The sequence below is a fragment of the Diaphorina citri genome, unplaced genomic scaffold (assembly GCF_000475195.1).
Source record: "Diaphorina citri unplaced genomic scaffold, Diaci psyllid genome assembly version 1.1 scaffold298, whole genome shotgun sequence".
Lineage (NCBI taxonomy): Eukaryota > Metazoa > Arthropoda > Insecta > Hemiptera > Psyllidae > Diaphorina > Diaphorina citri.
The window spans coordinates 24,367-40,765 of record NW_007377733.1 but is presented as its reverse complement, the minus strand read 5'-3'; the positions used below and the strand labels follow the sequence as shown (position 1 = coordinate 40,765).

Here is a 16,399-nt window from a genome sequence, read left to right as displayed (position 1 = left end):
GAAAAGTCCTTTTCATTCCGCAGTCTAACACAGGGTCTATTTCATTGGTGATGAATCTTAATTTTCTGTTTAGATACAAACCAAACATTTGAAAGAGATCTCCAAAAGACATAGAAAATCATCATTCGATCTGATTTAATCAACAAAATCATCAAAATAAAAAAAATACTTCTGTTTGTGAGTCAAACCTACGGATACTTATATGACTTAGTAAAAGATTTCATAGAAACCCAATTGGTGAACAACGTTTTTTGTCTCTTTGGAAATTTGGACAAAAGTGTCCAACAATAAACTGATTAGTATAAACTTGAAAGTACATATTCAATATCTCACTCAACTTTACTTTAAAGTATTCAACATTCAATTCTTTATTAAATATTTAATTTAATAAATTGAATTATTCAATATTGTACCTATACTTTAAAGGAGGTATTCAATACCTTATTTTACTCTACTTTCCATGTCGGGAAAAAGGGCAGCTGATCATTCGATCTGAAATGGGTAACTAGGAAATAAAAATAAAAGCTTTTATCCCGTGCCTAAAGTGCAACATTATGAAATTTAACTAAAAATAATGCACAAATAATAATAACAATAACATCTCTTGAGTTAAATAAATAAATACATTAATAAATACCTATAAGATGATATTTTTAATAAATATCTACCTATAATATGTAGATGATATTTTTCTAATCAAATGAATCATAAAAAAATGTCTCCATTCTTTGTAATTATTATGATTCGAATTTAATGGTATATTCTCTATTTTATTATTATTATTATTATTATTATTATTATTATTATTATTATTATTATTATTATTATTATTATTATTATTATTATTATTATTATTATTATTATTATTATTATTATTATTATTATTATTATTATTATTATTATTATTATTATTATTATTATTATTATTATTATTATTATTATTATTATTATTATTATTATTATTATTATTATTATTATTATTATTATTATTATTATTATTATTATTATTATTATTATTATTATTATTATTATTATTATTATTATTATTATTATTATTATTATTATTATTATTATTATTATTATTATTATTATTATTATTATTATTATTATTATTATTATTATTATTATTATTATTATTATTATTATTATTATTATTATTATTATTATTATTATTATTATTATTATTATTATTATTATTATTATTATTATTATTATTATTATTATTATTATTATTATTATTATTATTATTATTATTATTATTATTAGGGGGGGGCTTGGGGGGCTTAAGCCCCCCCAAAGTTATCAGGGCCTCTTACACTAGATAAAATTGGATTTCAGAATAATAATCCAAAACACCATTTTTTACTTTTATCCTATAGGAAGGAAAGTAATGTAATCGGGTCAAATTTTCGATGGTCAGTTTTTAGTGCCAAAACACGTTTTGAGGTCCCTAGAGCTTAAATCCAAAGTTTCAGCCATTGGTCCGTGTCTGTGTCTGTGTGTCCGTGTGTCTGTAAACAAAATATCTCGAGAACGGTAAGAGGTAGAGACTTGAAATTTGGTATGTAGCTGTCAAATGTGACAAGGATGCGACACGAAACTTTTGGTTAGGATCGGTGCAACGGTTGGCGGCATTTTACCGCTTTTTGGCGGTTTTTGGTGTAATTTAACAATATCTCGGGAACGGTATAAGCTAGAAACTTGAAATTTGGTATGTGGTTCACTAATGTGACAAGGATGCAACACAAAACGTTTGTTTGAGATGGTTGCTGCGCTTGGCGGTATTTTTACCGCTTTTGGACAGATTTCGACCGTTTTTTGGCGGTTTTCAGCTATAGCGACAAAACGGTTAGAGATATTGTAAAAGTTAGGGTAAAAGAACACTCAAATAAGCATCATTCAATAGGATTAGGAAAGTCGTGTGATGTTCACACCAGATTTTTTTTTTATTCACATTATTATCTGCTGGTATTGAAATGTCTATAAGTAAGCATTCTTTCTTCTTCTTTTCTTTAATAACAATGTCGGGTCTATTACTAAGAATTGTACGGTCCGTTTGTTTACTTTGATCATACAAGACCTGAAATGTCTATAAGTAAGCATTCTTTCTTCTTCTTTTCTTTAATAACAATGTCGGGTCTATTACTAAGAATTGTACGGTCCGTTTGTATACTTTGATCATACAAGACCACAACATCATCATTACTCATCACTGGATCAGGATTGTATTGGTACCATTTTTCGCTGACTGGAAACTTGAAATGTTTACATATTTGATAATGAACATAAATACATACTCTGTTGTGTCTATTTGTATATTCATGTTTCGCAAGTTGGTGACAGCCACTGATAATATGTGTGATGGTTTCAGTATTATTATTATTTTTTTTGTACTGTGAGGGAAATTACACAAACATTGTAATTATAAAAGTTGCATACATAATTATGGAAATAAAAAGGAAAAAATATGACACATGAAAACAATAGATAAAATAATAACATAACATTGGAACTTTTAAATAAGGGCTGTCCAAAACAGAAAATGGGGGATTTTCTTTAAATCAGGGGTTCCCAACCTTTTTGAGAGTATTACCCCTCAAAACAAGGGAACATAGATCCGTTGTTTACTTCATAAATTTGTACAATGGCTTGTCTTCCAATAGTTTTAGTAAGATCGTCAGTCTCAAGATCTTTCATACTGGACCATAGTCGGTTTCTTCTCAGTAAATAAGAGCCATGAAAAATCCCAGAAATCTTCCTCAATACGATTCTTTACCTACTTGTCACAATTCTTAGCTTTACCTACTTCGTACAGTACGATTATTATTTTGTACAATTCTTGACTTAGTAAGGTTCTCTACTCAGTACAATACTTTACTTTGTACGATTATTTAGGTAGGTACAATTCTTCCACGTGCGAATATTAATTTAATACGATTACTCCGTACGATTTTTCATTTAGTACGAGCACGATCAGGGGATCGTCCCAAGTAGCAGAAATATTTAGGACGACCTGGACTCGATGGGGTATCGGAGCATTCCTCGTCGTTAGAATGACGAGTGTAACATTTCTTGATGATCATACTTGCGACCTCAGCGGGAATCGAACAGCGGTCCGGCGTTAATTTACGCGGTGCCTCGTCGAACTTGGGAGAATGGTTCATCTGAAATAGAATACAATAGAATAGCATGGAATGGAATAGAATCGAATAAAATGGAACACGATAGAATAGAATACTCTATTTGCACTGCTAGAATGAGCCTGAAAAGTCCCTCTGGCATAGTAGCACTTTCCTTTGCATTGGCAAGACAGGTAAATGTATTTTCGGGAAACTTTCGGCAAGAGTAAATGTATTTTGGCCTTTGCATTACCTATGCCAAAGGCTTGCCACTTTAGTGATCTTCAAATCATTACACGAAAACCTTTTCCTAACATATCCCGTACTTGATAGTTTTTGTCACTTGTAATGCCGTCACTGATCGTTAATCAGATACAAGTAGCTACTCAATTATCCTCACGAGGCTCAGAGCACCCTGGATTCCAAACACAGTAGAGAAAAACATCCACACTACGGGGAATTGAACCCGAGACTTCCGGTATGAAAACCATGTGATACCCGCTCAAGGAGTTTGTTAAAATTGGAGTTCCTCTACCGATTCCTTACGTCCTTGTACCTCCCGTTTTTACACTTCTGTCTGACTTGACAGAAACTCTGCTTTTCCTGACATGTGCCAAAAGTAAGGATTTAAACTGTCCTTAAAAATACCCACATTCTAGTAAAAGCAGCCTGAGAATAGTGAAATTTAGAATATGCCACCCGGACAAGCATGACAGATGGAAAATGTCCTTAAGGCTTACTGTGAAAGAAGGGATCAGTTGAGTGGGAGAGCTCCTTCAGGAGTAACCCTGCCATTCTTCATTCTAGCCAAATTGCCCCATTTGTAAATTTCCCACCAAGAACAAATCAAACCGTAATAGTAATCTGTTGATTTAAAATCAAAGCATCCATAAGATTTAAAACAAATGTTTCATAACTTGTCAGGGTTTCGGTCAAAATATTTACCCAATGCCTAATGTTACCACAGAGAGTTTTCAGTTAATCTAAAAAAAAACTAGCCTGTTTAAGAAAAACTGGTCTGCTTAAATCAAATGAGTATCAAAAAAAAAAAAAAAAAAAAAAAAAAAAACCTAGCCTGTTTAAGAAAAACTGGTCTGCTTAAGTTAAATGAGTATCAAAGAAAACCTTTGACAGTGTTAACTCTCAGTGGTAAGATTGGCCTTAGAGGAGGTGTAGAAAACAGCCCAAAAGCTATTAGAACCCAAAAATAACAGATAGCCAACTTACCTCTACATGGACATAGACGATAGCCCATTGTTGGTGAAGTGAAACCCATTGTTGGTGAAGTGAAACCCATTGTTCATAAACTGAGACCCATTGTTGGTGAAGTGAAACCCATTGTTGGCGAAGTGAAACCCATTGTTGATAAATTGAGACCCATTGTTGGTGAAGTGAAACGCATTGTTGATAAACTGAGCCCCATCGCTGGTAAAGTGGGACCCATTGGTGGTGAAGTGAAACCCACTGTTAAAAGATTCCAGCGAAGTATCCAAAGCATTCAGACACTGAAGTGTACCTAGGTTTCCAGAAAATAATTCTCCAGGTCAGTGGCGTAGCGTGGTCTAAATTCAAGTGTAAGGCGTGTAGGGTACTTTTCCATCATCCATGCTCTTCATGGATTGGCGTAGACAAGTATTTCTAGGTACCTACCTACCTTCCCAGTTCCACACTCGCCTTAGTATGCCTGATAATCCTGGCTAGGAAAATTGTTCAACTTTGAAAAAAAAAAAAAAAAAAAAGTGTACTTTAAATTTGATACCCATAAACTTTGCATGGAACGCACGGTTTAGGAGTTATAAGTGAAAAACTGACAAAAGTGCGAAATTTCGGCCGTTTTCTGGCGGTTTTTCCGCCGCCAAATGTTCTCCCCTGAACTCTCGAGTTCTCAAATTTTTGGTATTACACTTTCGCCTAAAGATCCTATGAACAAGAAAGTTGTTTACCCTAATTATTGCAAGGTGGACTTCCTCTATTTCTATTAAACTGATTTTAAAAAAGCAAAAAAAAAAAAAAAAAATGTGTACTTTAAATTTGATACCCATAAACATTGCATGGAATGCACGGTTTAGGAGTTATAAGCAAAAAACTGACAAAGTGCGAAATTTCGGCCGTTTTCTGGCGGTTTTTCCGTCGCCAAATGTTCTCCCCTGAACTCTCGAGTTCTCAAATTTTTGGTATTACACTTTCGCCTAAAGATCCTATGAACAAGAAAGTTGTTTACCCTAATTATTGCAAGGTGGACTTCCTCTATTTCTATTAAACTGATTTTAAAAAAGCCCCAAAATGAAGAAAATGAAAAAAAAAAAAAAAAAAAAAATAGATGAAAAAAAAAGAACGGTTGGGGGGGATTTGAACCCGAGCACTCCTAATACCTATGGGTCTTGAGTCGAGCGCCTTGACACCTCGGCCACTCTTCCGGGTGAGAGGAGCGGGAGAAATAGCAGTATATTATCTTTTCAAGCGACAACGAGAACAAAAATCAACGAACGATTCAAACATTCAAAACATACTTCACATTCACACATTCAAAAGAGTATCTCAGCATAGGAGCATAGTCAGTACACGCTCTCCGTTCTTAAGGCGTCCTACATTCTCACTATTAACACGCATCCAATTCCATACCAAAATAGAAGGTTGGGCAAGTAATACCCTTTCATACACATGTAGCGGTGTAAGGTGCCCTGTATAGTGTTCTTACTGTATCTTATCCCGACGCAGTGGGATTTTTATCCCTTTTCGGGGATTTTTCAGGTCTGACTGGGATAAAAATGAATTTAGGGATTTTAAGGGATTTTTTTTACAATTTTAAGGGATAATAATTTTTATTCATCTAATAAAAATAAATTAATTGTTTAAAGTCAATATTTAAGGGTATTTGAGTGAATTTCGAGTGTATGGCCGCCATACACGCCTTACGTGGACGCTACGCCACTGCATTTTAGAAACAATAAACCAACGTTTTCGTAGGAACAAACACCATCAACCTCACGTAAGTATCATTATTAAATTATTAGCATTAGATTAGATCTTTTATTATTATGTATTTTCATTGAGATGGGCATGCTGTAATACAGACCAATGTAGAACTATAAAATTACTATAAAACTAATTACTATTGAGTATAGAATAAGAACGGTGATTGAACAACCATTTTTTATCCAAATAGTTACGCCATTCCATGAGGACGGAGCTTACAAACACAATTTATCCGTGACCTTGAGGGTCATTACCTCATCACAGTGTTACCCATTTTACCTCATTAATCTCATTACTACGAATTTTGAGTATCATTTTTTGAATTTATTTTCCGAACCTCGAAGCTTCGGTTGTCGTTGATACGAGTACTTCCCATGCCTGTGAGGATATGTTATAGTAGATAATAATAGCCTACTGTGTCTTCCAAGGATAACGTGCTTCCCTTCCTCCTTAAAAACTAATCTTGCAGATTAATGTACCGTACCTACATGGCGGGAAACTGTAGAAAAATTTCCACTCGTAAAATAGGGATATAAAATGTTAGATGCAGGAAGAAGAGAGAAAAATTGGGAAATATTCCAGCGCCTTAATAAACACGCATAGCTATACACCCACATACATACTCGCACATACCCTACCCTAAGAAATATTCCAAAGTTGTTTTATAATACTAGAGCTAGATAATTATAAAGTTCTATTTTTGTCCCAAGATTTAATACCGTCTATGAATCCTTTTTACTCTTTTCAGAGACCATTTTATAAACTTTAGGTAAACAAAAATCTTCTGTTTTTATCCTAATTGCGAATTCTCTTTTATTAATTTTTAATTTGCTTTACCTAGTGTGTGTACAAAAACAGGTTACCAAGAACTTATTCAGTTAAACATTTTCATAAATAATTTCCCGTTTCAGAAACCATTTTATAACTTGGTCGAAAAACTTCCTGTGTCCTAATAGCAAATTAAATTCTCTTTTATTAATTTTTAATTTGCTTTACCTAGTGTGTGTACAAAAACAGGTTACCAAGAACTTATTCAGTTAAACATTTTCATGAATAATTTCCCGTTTCAGAAACCATTTTAAAACTTGGTCGAAAAACTTCCTGTGTCCTAATAGCAAATTGTCTGTTAAATTCTCGTTTCAGAAACTGTTTTCGTCTTCGCAGACCTCCGTGGCTGGGTATGTGAACAGAGGGGTCAACATATCTTCTACTCCGTCTGAGTTCGATCTACCCAAAGCGGGGGGCATCTGCCGCTCCCGACGTGACTCCCATGTGCGCCAAGCCAAGCTTGCCCCTCTGACGTCTAATCTGACGCAGGACAAGTGTTTCCATGGCAACACTGGAGCGGACTGCGCCGTCCACAGGGTTGCCGAAAGATACCCGCGATCATCCGGACCAAACCTCACTTTCGTCTTCGATCCGGCCGGACGATTTTCCTACTACTGGTCGATGATTGTGTCCCTCGCGTTCCTCTACAACTTCTGGGTTATCATCTATAGATTCGCGTTCCAAGAAATTAATCGTAAGTTTTGTACAAAACTGTCAAAACTTTGACAAAGTTGAGGAAGTTTTAGAGGCGCTCGTCTGGAAATTAGGAAGTTCGGGCGCGAGCTAAAATACATCCGATGTGATGCATGGATTCTCATTTGTTTAGAATCTTTGACAAAGTTGAGGAAGTTTTAGAGGCGCTCGTCTGGAAATTAGGAAGTTCGGGCGCGAGCTAAAATACATCCGATGTGATGCATGAATTCTCATTTGTTTAGAATGTGAGTTATGTAGCAGATAATAGCCACAGACCCTTAACAAACAATCAGATAAAATTAGCAATAGTAACTGATGTGGTCTCGGACCTAATCCTATGTATGTGTTCTCTATTCTTTCAACTTGAATAATACCGACGTTTATCTCAACGAAATTTAGCATCTCCACCACCCCTGCTACTTGAGGAAGTGAGGAACACACACCCAATGCTAGGTGATAATACGAATACACAGCAGGGAATCCCAACTCAGTAGGAGGTATACCGGAAGAAAAGTAAAAAAGAAATAACTGTCACATTTTCCTAGAAGTGGATGTGAGTAGCGTTTACTCACGAAAAATTACAATTTCGGATGAAAAATAGACGAAAAAAGCTCGTGTTTACCATCTGAACCCCTAAGGGACCGTTGTAAACGGAATATGATGTTGTAAATAAACTCTCCTGTTTGCTTTCTGTTCCAGGGGAATCACTCGTCATATGGTTTTGTTTAGATTATATGGCAGATCTTATGTATGTGATAGATATCCTAATACATTTCAGAACAGGCTATTTAGAAGATGGAGTCCTCCAAACTGATTCCACTAAACTTCGGGATCACTACATGAATTCTACGACTTTTTACATAGATTGTTTGTGTCTTTTACCTTTAGATTTTTTATATTTGTCAATAGGATTTAATTCTATTTTAAGGTTGTTTCGTTTGGTCAAAATTTATAGATTCTGGGCCTTCATGGACCGAACTGAAAGACACACAAATTATCCCAATCTATTTCGATCTTCGAGTTTAATTCATTATTTGCTAGTCATATTTCATTGGAACGGTTGTCTCTATCATATTATCTACAAGAACGATGGGTTTGGCAGTAGGAATTGGGTGTATGGGGATAGTGATACGACAGATGTTGTCAAGCAATATTTGCAGAGTTACTATTGGTGTACGCTAGCTCTTACTACTATTGGTGATTTACCTCGGCCTAGAAGTAAAGGAGAATATTTCTTCGTTATTGTTCAATTATTGTTTGGACTCTTGTTGTTTGCAACGGTGCTTGGTCATGTGGCTAATATTGTCACGAGTGTCAGTGCAGCGAGGAAGGAATTTCAAGGTAAGTATCAATTTCTCAAAACGAAAAACAACATAAACTAGCATGCTTGAATTGCTTGGACAGTGTGGGCAATATTTGAAAGGGTAAATGGTCAGACAAATCCCAATCCTTGGACTCTTGTTGTTTGCAACGGTGCTTGGTCATGTGGCTAATATTGTCACGAGTGTCAGTGCAGCGAGGAAGGAATTTCAAGGTAATTATCAATTTCTCAAAACAAAAAACAACATAAACTAGCATGCTTGAATTGCTTGGACAGTGTGGGCAATATTTGAAAGGGTAAATGGTCAGACAAAATGTCCCAATTCTAAAAAGATTTGATTTTCCTGTGAGACTGTTTGACCCAAGTCTGCAGTACTCTACGTACAATATAGGTACCTGCATAAAAAAAATAAAATAAAATAAAAAAAATACTAGTAGTCCTGTCATTAAATTTCCAATGTTTCGTTCTCGTCTGATTCTCAGCTAAACTGGACGGCGTGAAAACCTACATGAGGATGCGAAGGGTACCAAACGCCCTTCAGGTGAAAGTTATCAAATGGTTTGACTATTTGTGGCTCACTCAGAAATGCTCTGACGAGGAAAAGGCTGTCAGCTGTTTACCTGGTATGTAGAATTCGAGATATACCTAATTATTATTTATTAAATTTAGAAATATACCAGAAATGAAATTTTATTTCATAAAACTTTTGCAAATAATAAGACATAGGTAATAAATTAATTTATTGTTTATATTTTACTTCTGAAACATGCATCTCCCTGTTCCCATGTAATAGATTAATAAATTCTATTATCACATTAAATCATTATTATTTATTAAATTCACTAACAGAGTACCTATAGGTACATGTAGAGAGAGAGAGAGAGAGAGAGAGATATTTATATGTATAGGTAATATATTTTATTAGTGGATGTGTCAAAACTACTAAATTTGCACGTTCTCATGCGGAGTTATTTCTTTTATAGAAGAAGAAGAAGAAGAAGAAGAAGAAGAAGAAGAAGAAGAAGGAGGAGGAGGAGAAGCAAAAGAAGACCCTTTATTGTACCCTATTCACCGACACTGGAGTGTTATGGCCACAATAATAAAAGGCTTTTTGAACAAAGAAATGGCCTCGGACATACAGCAGAGTAATGCAGGGATATTGTGACTCTGTTTCCTTCTAACCTTTGTTGTGTGAGCTATGAATGAAACTTTTTACTTTCCTTGCCACCTATGGACTCCTAAAGTGATGATTGATGGGGTAAAATTAGACATAAACATTGTGCGATTAGCTAATTTATTTAATCTTCGTGTTCGGAGTTGGACTCGAACCACAAACCTCCAGATCCCTAGTCCATCACGCTTACAAACTGAGCTACTCGGTTGGTTAATTTGTCCAAGGATTGACTGTTGGAGAATAGGTTAACCATTAGTGGATTTTCCTTTCGTGAAACTTTCGGAACCATAACAAATACCGATGGCGGGCGCACCACCTTGGATTTCCTATTCTTCATAGTATAGGATTTCAGATTCCAAAATTGAACCGGTTTCGACAGTTTCTTGAAAGGAAAATACACCTTAACTTTCAGTTCAACTTCTCAACCTCTAAACTCAAAGGCTAACTTGAAGTTAGCCAAAACATCGTCACACGCGGTCTCTTTGCGTGCGTAAAATGAAACGTTATCAACATAACACATGTTATCACAACCTGTTCTTTTATCTGGATAAAATCCCGATAAGCTCCCAATATATCGGATAGGGCGCGATAATACCTGATCGTTTTCCAACGTGGGTAGAATCGATTTATCGATTGTTGGTAAATGACACCCTCAATATTGCTATAATCGGTTTGCTACTTATCAGTACCCGGGAACTACCAGGTACTCATCGATAATGATTTTTACTATTATTTTTTATTTATTTTTGTGCAAATTTTTAAATGCCAATATTTTTCCTTTGTTTCAGATTCTCTCCCTATTTTAGTCCTGATTTTCAACGAGAGAATAATCACGAATTAAGTTAAAATTACAAAACGTGAAACTCAAATGAAACCATGCGTTCTCCCGCTCAATTGTAAAATTCAAGTAGGGTGTAAACTTGAAAGACACCAAAAATCATGTCAATAAGTGATAATTTTCATTTCAAAACGCATTGAAACGCGAGGCTCATTGTAAATTCAATCTCAGTTAAATAAAGAACACTCAAATGCAATGTTCAAAGGAGGATTTAAAAATTAGCAGCCTGTTGAAATCCAAAGAAGTGTCACATTTAGGATTAAATGAGTGCGAGGCTTGAACCATCCCACCTTATGGCAAAGTGGTTGCAGATGTTATGTCAAATGTTACATCGAATCTGATGCAATCATTAACAGACGGGGTACGACGACAATCTGAAGGTAAGAAATTGAACTTTGTACTTTACATTATTGTAGAAATCCAAATAAACTTGGAATTTTAGTCCTCATCATGTGGCTGAGAGCTACTATCTCTCGCTGATGACTTTAAATTAGACTGCTCACATGTGTCTGGCTAAAATCACAAATGATTAGTGAAGAAGGGCCTGGATATTTTAAAATATTTGCTTTGTCTTTATGTTGTTTTAATGAAATTTAAAAAATCTAAATTGGACCTTTTAAAAAAGTGTTCCAACTAATGTCCTCAAGCCTTGTCTAAACAATGTTCTCTTATAATAATTCAGGCCTTGGCCAACTACTAATGTACTAATATTCTCTTATATTTCAAGGCCCTGGCTCATCAAGCACCAAACTTGTCCACGGTGGACAGTATGAACTTGAAGAAATCGCAATTGTGTCCAACCAAGCCACACCCAACCAAGTCAAATATGGCAGCGGTCCCTTGTATATGTCAGCCAATGGACCCAAAGTAGTCCCTGGTAAGTTTGATCTAATATTTTACTTTTCGAGTTTCTTCGCTTCTGAGGCTCGTTTCGCCTCTTTTGACGTGATAGCGCCCACGGCAGGCGAGGGGCCCCCAGTCGACCTTCATTTTTCTCCTTTACTGTAGGTCAGACTCAGAATCGGGACCCCCCTCCACAAAATCCGTGATAAACCATACTTTTATCTGGATAAAATCCAAGATGGCGTGCCATCGGATAGGTTCCGTTTCCGAACGGAAAATACAACTTTTGTTTTGTTTCATACTCTAGTCAGTAAAACACAGGTGTCAATACTTCTATCTCTTGAGATCCATTAATTTCTCCGTTTACTCCATCAATTATTTATTTCCATTCTCTACCTGTTCATCGATTCTTCCTCTATCTTGATTTTCATCAAATCTTCCATTTCCCTAATTATCCCTTTCTGTACACAGTACAAAAACAATCTCTTTAATAACACTGCTTCCTTCCTTCCTCTTGAGTGTGAATTAATTTTCAACTCCCTCGTCTTGTATCTTGAACATCAATTATTTCTCTCTCTAATCATGATACGAGCAATTACTCAGCACGTGAAAACGGGTAATACTCATTATTTGGCCAACCCTTGAAGTTGGCAAAATGGAACTGGGTTATCAGAGTGAAAAAGTCGTAATTTTCGGAGTCTGGCCTACAGGAAAGGATAAAAATTGAGCTCGAGAGGGGGTAGAGGGGAGGCTCCCTCACCCCCTCCCTGAATACGGCCTTGACTCGAGAGTCTAAAAGTACTCATTTCTTAGGTTTTTGGGGATGCGACACGAAACTTTTGGTTAGGATCGGTGCAACGGTTGGCGGCATTTTACCGCTTTTTGGCGGTTTTTGGTGTTTGGCGGTATTTTGACCGCTTTTGGACAGATTTCGACCGTTTTTTGGCGGTTTTCAGCTATAGCGACAAAACGGTTGGCTCCCCTGAACTCTCGAGTTCTCAAATTTTTGGTATTACACTTTCGCCTAAAGATCCTATGAAAAAGAAAGTCGTTTACCCTAATTATTGCAAGGTGTCCACCTCCTCTATTTCTATTAAACTGATTTTAAATTACCTACTATTGTAATAAAAAGCCCCAAAATGAAGAAAATAAAAAAAAAAATAGATGAAGAAAAAAAAGGACGTTCGGAGGGATTTGAACCCGAGCACTCCCTATAGCTTTGGGTGTTGAGTCGAGCGCCTAGACACCTCGACCACTCTGCCAGAGCGGAGTTATTTCTTTTATAGCACATTGCATATGTAATATAGTTTCTAGGCGTTCATAGGATTTATTCAATTTTATTTACTCTTGGTAGTTAATATATTAACTTTATAATAAACTCCAGTTTATAAGAATGCTTTCGTACTGGTGTTTATAAAGTTTAGTGTGCTTTGTAAATATGTTTCTACACATTTTTCAATTTGACAATCTACCTACGTAAGTTCCTATAGATTTTTTAATTTGTTTTCATAAATTTTATTATACCTATATAATAGGTAAAGAGTTTATGAAATGTAGAACCAACAAGTTCATCTATATTTCGGACGTACAGAAATATAATCTTTTCAGGGAGTTGTGTGACGTTATCTACTTTCCCCTTTGAATAAGAAAACTTGTGCAATTCAGCTTGGTGAAAAGCCTGCACTAATCCCTTACTAATATCAAAATCCCTCGTTTTCCAGATAAGCTCAAAGCTGAAATAGCAATCAACGTTCATCTAGATACTTTGAAGAGGGTTGAAATCTTTCAGAACACGGAGGCAGGCTTTCTGTGTGAGCTAGTTCTAAGACTGAGACCTGTCCTGTTTTCTCCGGGCGATTATATTTGTAGAAAAGGTGAGTGGGAATTTGCACAAAGGGATTGAAACTTGAAACACAATTTTATTCGGGTTTTGAAAGGGGGTCGAGTGGACTGGAGCACCATCACATGCCTTAAGCACACTCTTTATGTCAATGGTCAAAGCTTAAGGTTTGTCCACACATAGTTAACCGGACGTCGATCGATGTCGACTGAACCGTCCACACTGCCTCGACCACATAGATTCACCTTCGATGTGGCTCGACGGCCAGTCGACTATGACTGATGAGGACAATTGGACGAGTTTTCTTTGAAAAGAGGGAGAAAACGATAAAATCCTGTCTTTTTTTTACTTTCCATCTAAAGGTGTGTCCAAACATGGTCGATCAACGAGGTGAATCTATGTTGTCGAGGCAGTGTGGACGATTCAATCGATGTCAATCGACGTCTGGTCGACTATGTGTGGACAAACCTAAAAATGCAACATTCCCTTTAAGCTCATATAAGTTATCACTTCCCAAAATTTCTATCAAGGAAATTTAAAAGCCTTGATATCTTTCCCTCCTGAAAAAGTCCTAAACTTCTTCAGCTTCCTGAAATTCGAATCTATTTTGCTTGAAACACCCCGTATAAAAACCTGACACTGGCAAACCATTCGGCTCCGTCTAGTCTATGGAATCAGAACTTGGACACCTAGGCAAATTGAAATATCTATTTAGTAGTAGCTCATATTTCAGCATTATCTGATAAGCCGGGTGGATTATGAATTTGCTATCGTTGGCCCGAATTCCAAAGTAGTAGGCGCCTAGGAAGGTAGAAGGTTAATTCAATTATTCCCTTCAAGAAGGGCCCATGTTAGTAGCAAATATGTATCATAGGCCCTAGCAACCTCCGTGGCTGAGTGGGTATCACACTAGGCTTGCACGCAGGAGGTCCAGGTTCGATTCCCGGCGGGGCCGAGGTTTTTTTCGGCTCTGTGCTTGGAGTTCGGGGTACACTCAGCCTCGTGAGGACAATTGAGTAGCTACTTTAATCGAGTAGCGACCAGTGGCGGCATTACAAGTCGAAGAGACGAGCGATAATAAATATGATGATTGAGTAAATGAAAGACTTGTAATACTGTGATACCCACAAAGTTGTGAGAAAGCTCTCTCTGCTTTAACACAAAGATTCATGATTTGATTTGATTGTATCATAGGCCCTTCTTTCTGGGAACGATTTATAAATAGTTTAACAAATATTTTGAAAGTCAAAAGCGCCATACTCACTTCCGGATAAGACTTATAAATTATAAAAGTTCAAACCTAAACCGAATATGGCACCTGGACCGACATGGATATACCTTTTCCGAGGCCAATGTTTATCCATGTCCCCTTGAGGGTCATTCCTGAAAGGCCGGGATGGTGTTGGTTCGGTGTTGCATATATTACAGGCGTTTGTCGCATGCTTTATTATTAACATTTTGCTATCCAATTTACTCATATTTACGAGCAACTTATAGCTTGTAATCTGGAACACCATCCCTTTCAGGAATTGGCCACTTATCCGACTAGGTATACTATGTGTATTTTACCTCTGACTAATGCATATTTCACCCTCACCATTTCCAGGCAATAGGAGAACAGCATCTGTGAGATCTGTGGGGTACAGCGACCTGTTTGTCCTGTCCAAAACAGACATGTGGGATGTCCTGAAGGAATACCCAGCCGCCCGAGTCCGTCTGGAATCCATAGCCGTCAAACGACTGCAGAAGTACAAACGAACACCTTTGGAGAAAGGTAAATGCCATTATAATATTCTTGCTAAAATTCGTGTATTTTTCCCCCTTGTAAATTAATTTCCCTCCGGCGAATGTTACACCCCATTTTATGAACAAAATTTCTCGCTCTCAAGTGGGACTGTCTCAAGTCAGACTGAAACAAAATTTGACCAATCCGATGTTTGGTATTGGTGCTTCAGTGTAGCTTGGGAGCCAGTATTTCGTTCATAAATATAATTGTCCTTAGTTCAGTTTGGTTTTTTCTAGACAATTTCTTTAACTCGTTAAAATCTTTTGTTGATGGAATCCAATGAAAGACTTGTAATACTGTGATACCCACAAAGTTGTGAGAAAGCTCTCTCTGCTTTAACACAAAGATTCATGATTTGATTTGATTGTATCATAGGCCCTTCTTTCTGGGAACGATTTATAAATAGTTTAACAAATATTTTGAAAGTCAAAAGCGCCATACTCACTTCCGGATAAGACTTATAAATTATAAAAGTTCAAACCTAAACCGAATATGGCACCTGGACCGACATGGATATACCTTTTCCGAGGCCAATGTTTATCCATGTCCCCTTGAGGGTCATTCCTGAAAGGCCGGGATGGTGTTGGTTCGGTGTTGCATATATTACAGGCGTTTGTCGCATGCTTTATTATTAACATTTTGCTATCCAATTTGCTCATATTTACGAGTAACTTATAGCTTGTAATCTGGAACACCATCCCTTTCAGGAATTGACTACTTATGCGACTATACAATGCATATTTTACCTCTGACTAATGCATAGGTATTTCACCCTCACCATTTCCAGGCAATAGGAGAACAGCATCTGTGAGATCTGTGGGGTACAGCGACCTGTTTGTCCTGTCCAAAACAGACATGTGGGATGTCCTGAAGGAATACCCAGCCGCCCGAGTCCGTCTGGAATCCATAGCCGTCAAACGACTGCAGAAGTACAAACGAACACCTTTGGAGAAAGGTAAATGCCATTATAATATTCTTGCT

The 16,399-nt window shown here is 36.5% G+C and overlaps 1 protein-coding gene across 1 annotated transcript in view; it reads left to right on the top strand.

The window, feature by feature from the left end:
* The first annotated feature begins 3,256 nt into the window (after positions 1 to 3,256).
* The window catches only part of LOC103507218 (cyclic nucleotide-gated channel rod photoreceptor subunit alpha), a 23,945-nt gene continuing 10,802 nt past the window's right edge, over positions 3,257 to 16,399 (top strand). The window contains exons 1-9 of the mRNA XM_026822143.1: positions 3,257 to 3,313; positions 4,370 to 4,604; positions 6,035 to 6,108; positions 7,239 to 7,617; positions 8,316 to 8,957; positions 9,420 to 9,560; positions 13,514 to 13,666; positions 15,239 to 15,406; positions 16,182 to 16,373. Of these exons, the coding sequence (XP_026677944.1) occupies positions 3,257 to 3,313; positions 4,370 to 4,604; positions 6,035 to 6,108; positions 7,239 to 7,617; positions 8,316 to 8,957; positions 9,420 to 9,560; positions 13,514 to 13,666; positions 15,239 to 15,406; positions 16,182 to 16,373 (2,041 nt within the window). The remainder of the gene's footprint in view (positions 3,314 to 4,369; positions 4,605 to 6,034; positions 6,109 to 7,238; positions 7,618 to 8,315; positions 8,958 to 9,419; positions 9,561 to 13,513; positions 13,667 to 15,238; positions 15,407 to 16,181; positions 16,374 to 16,399) is intronic.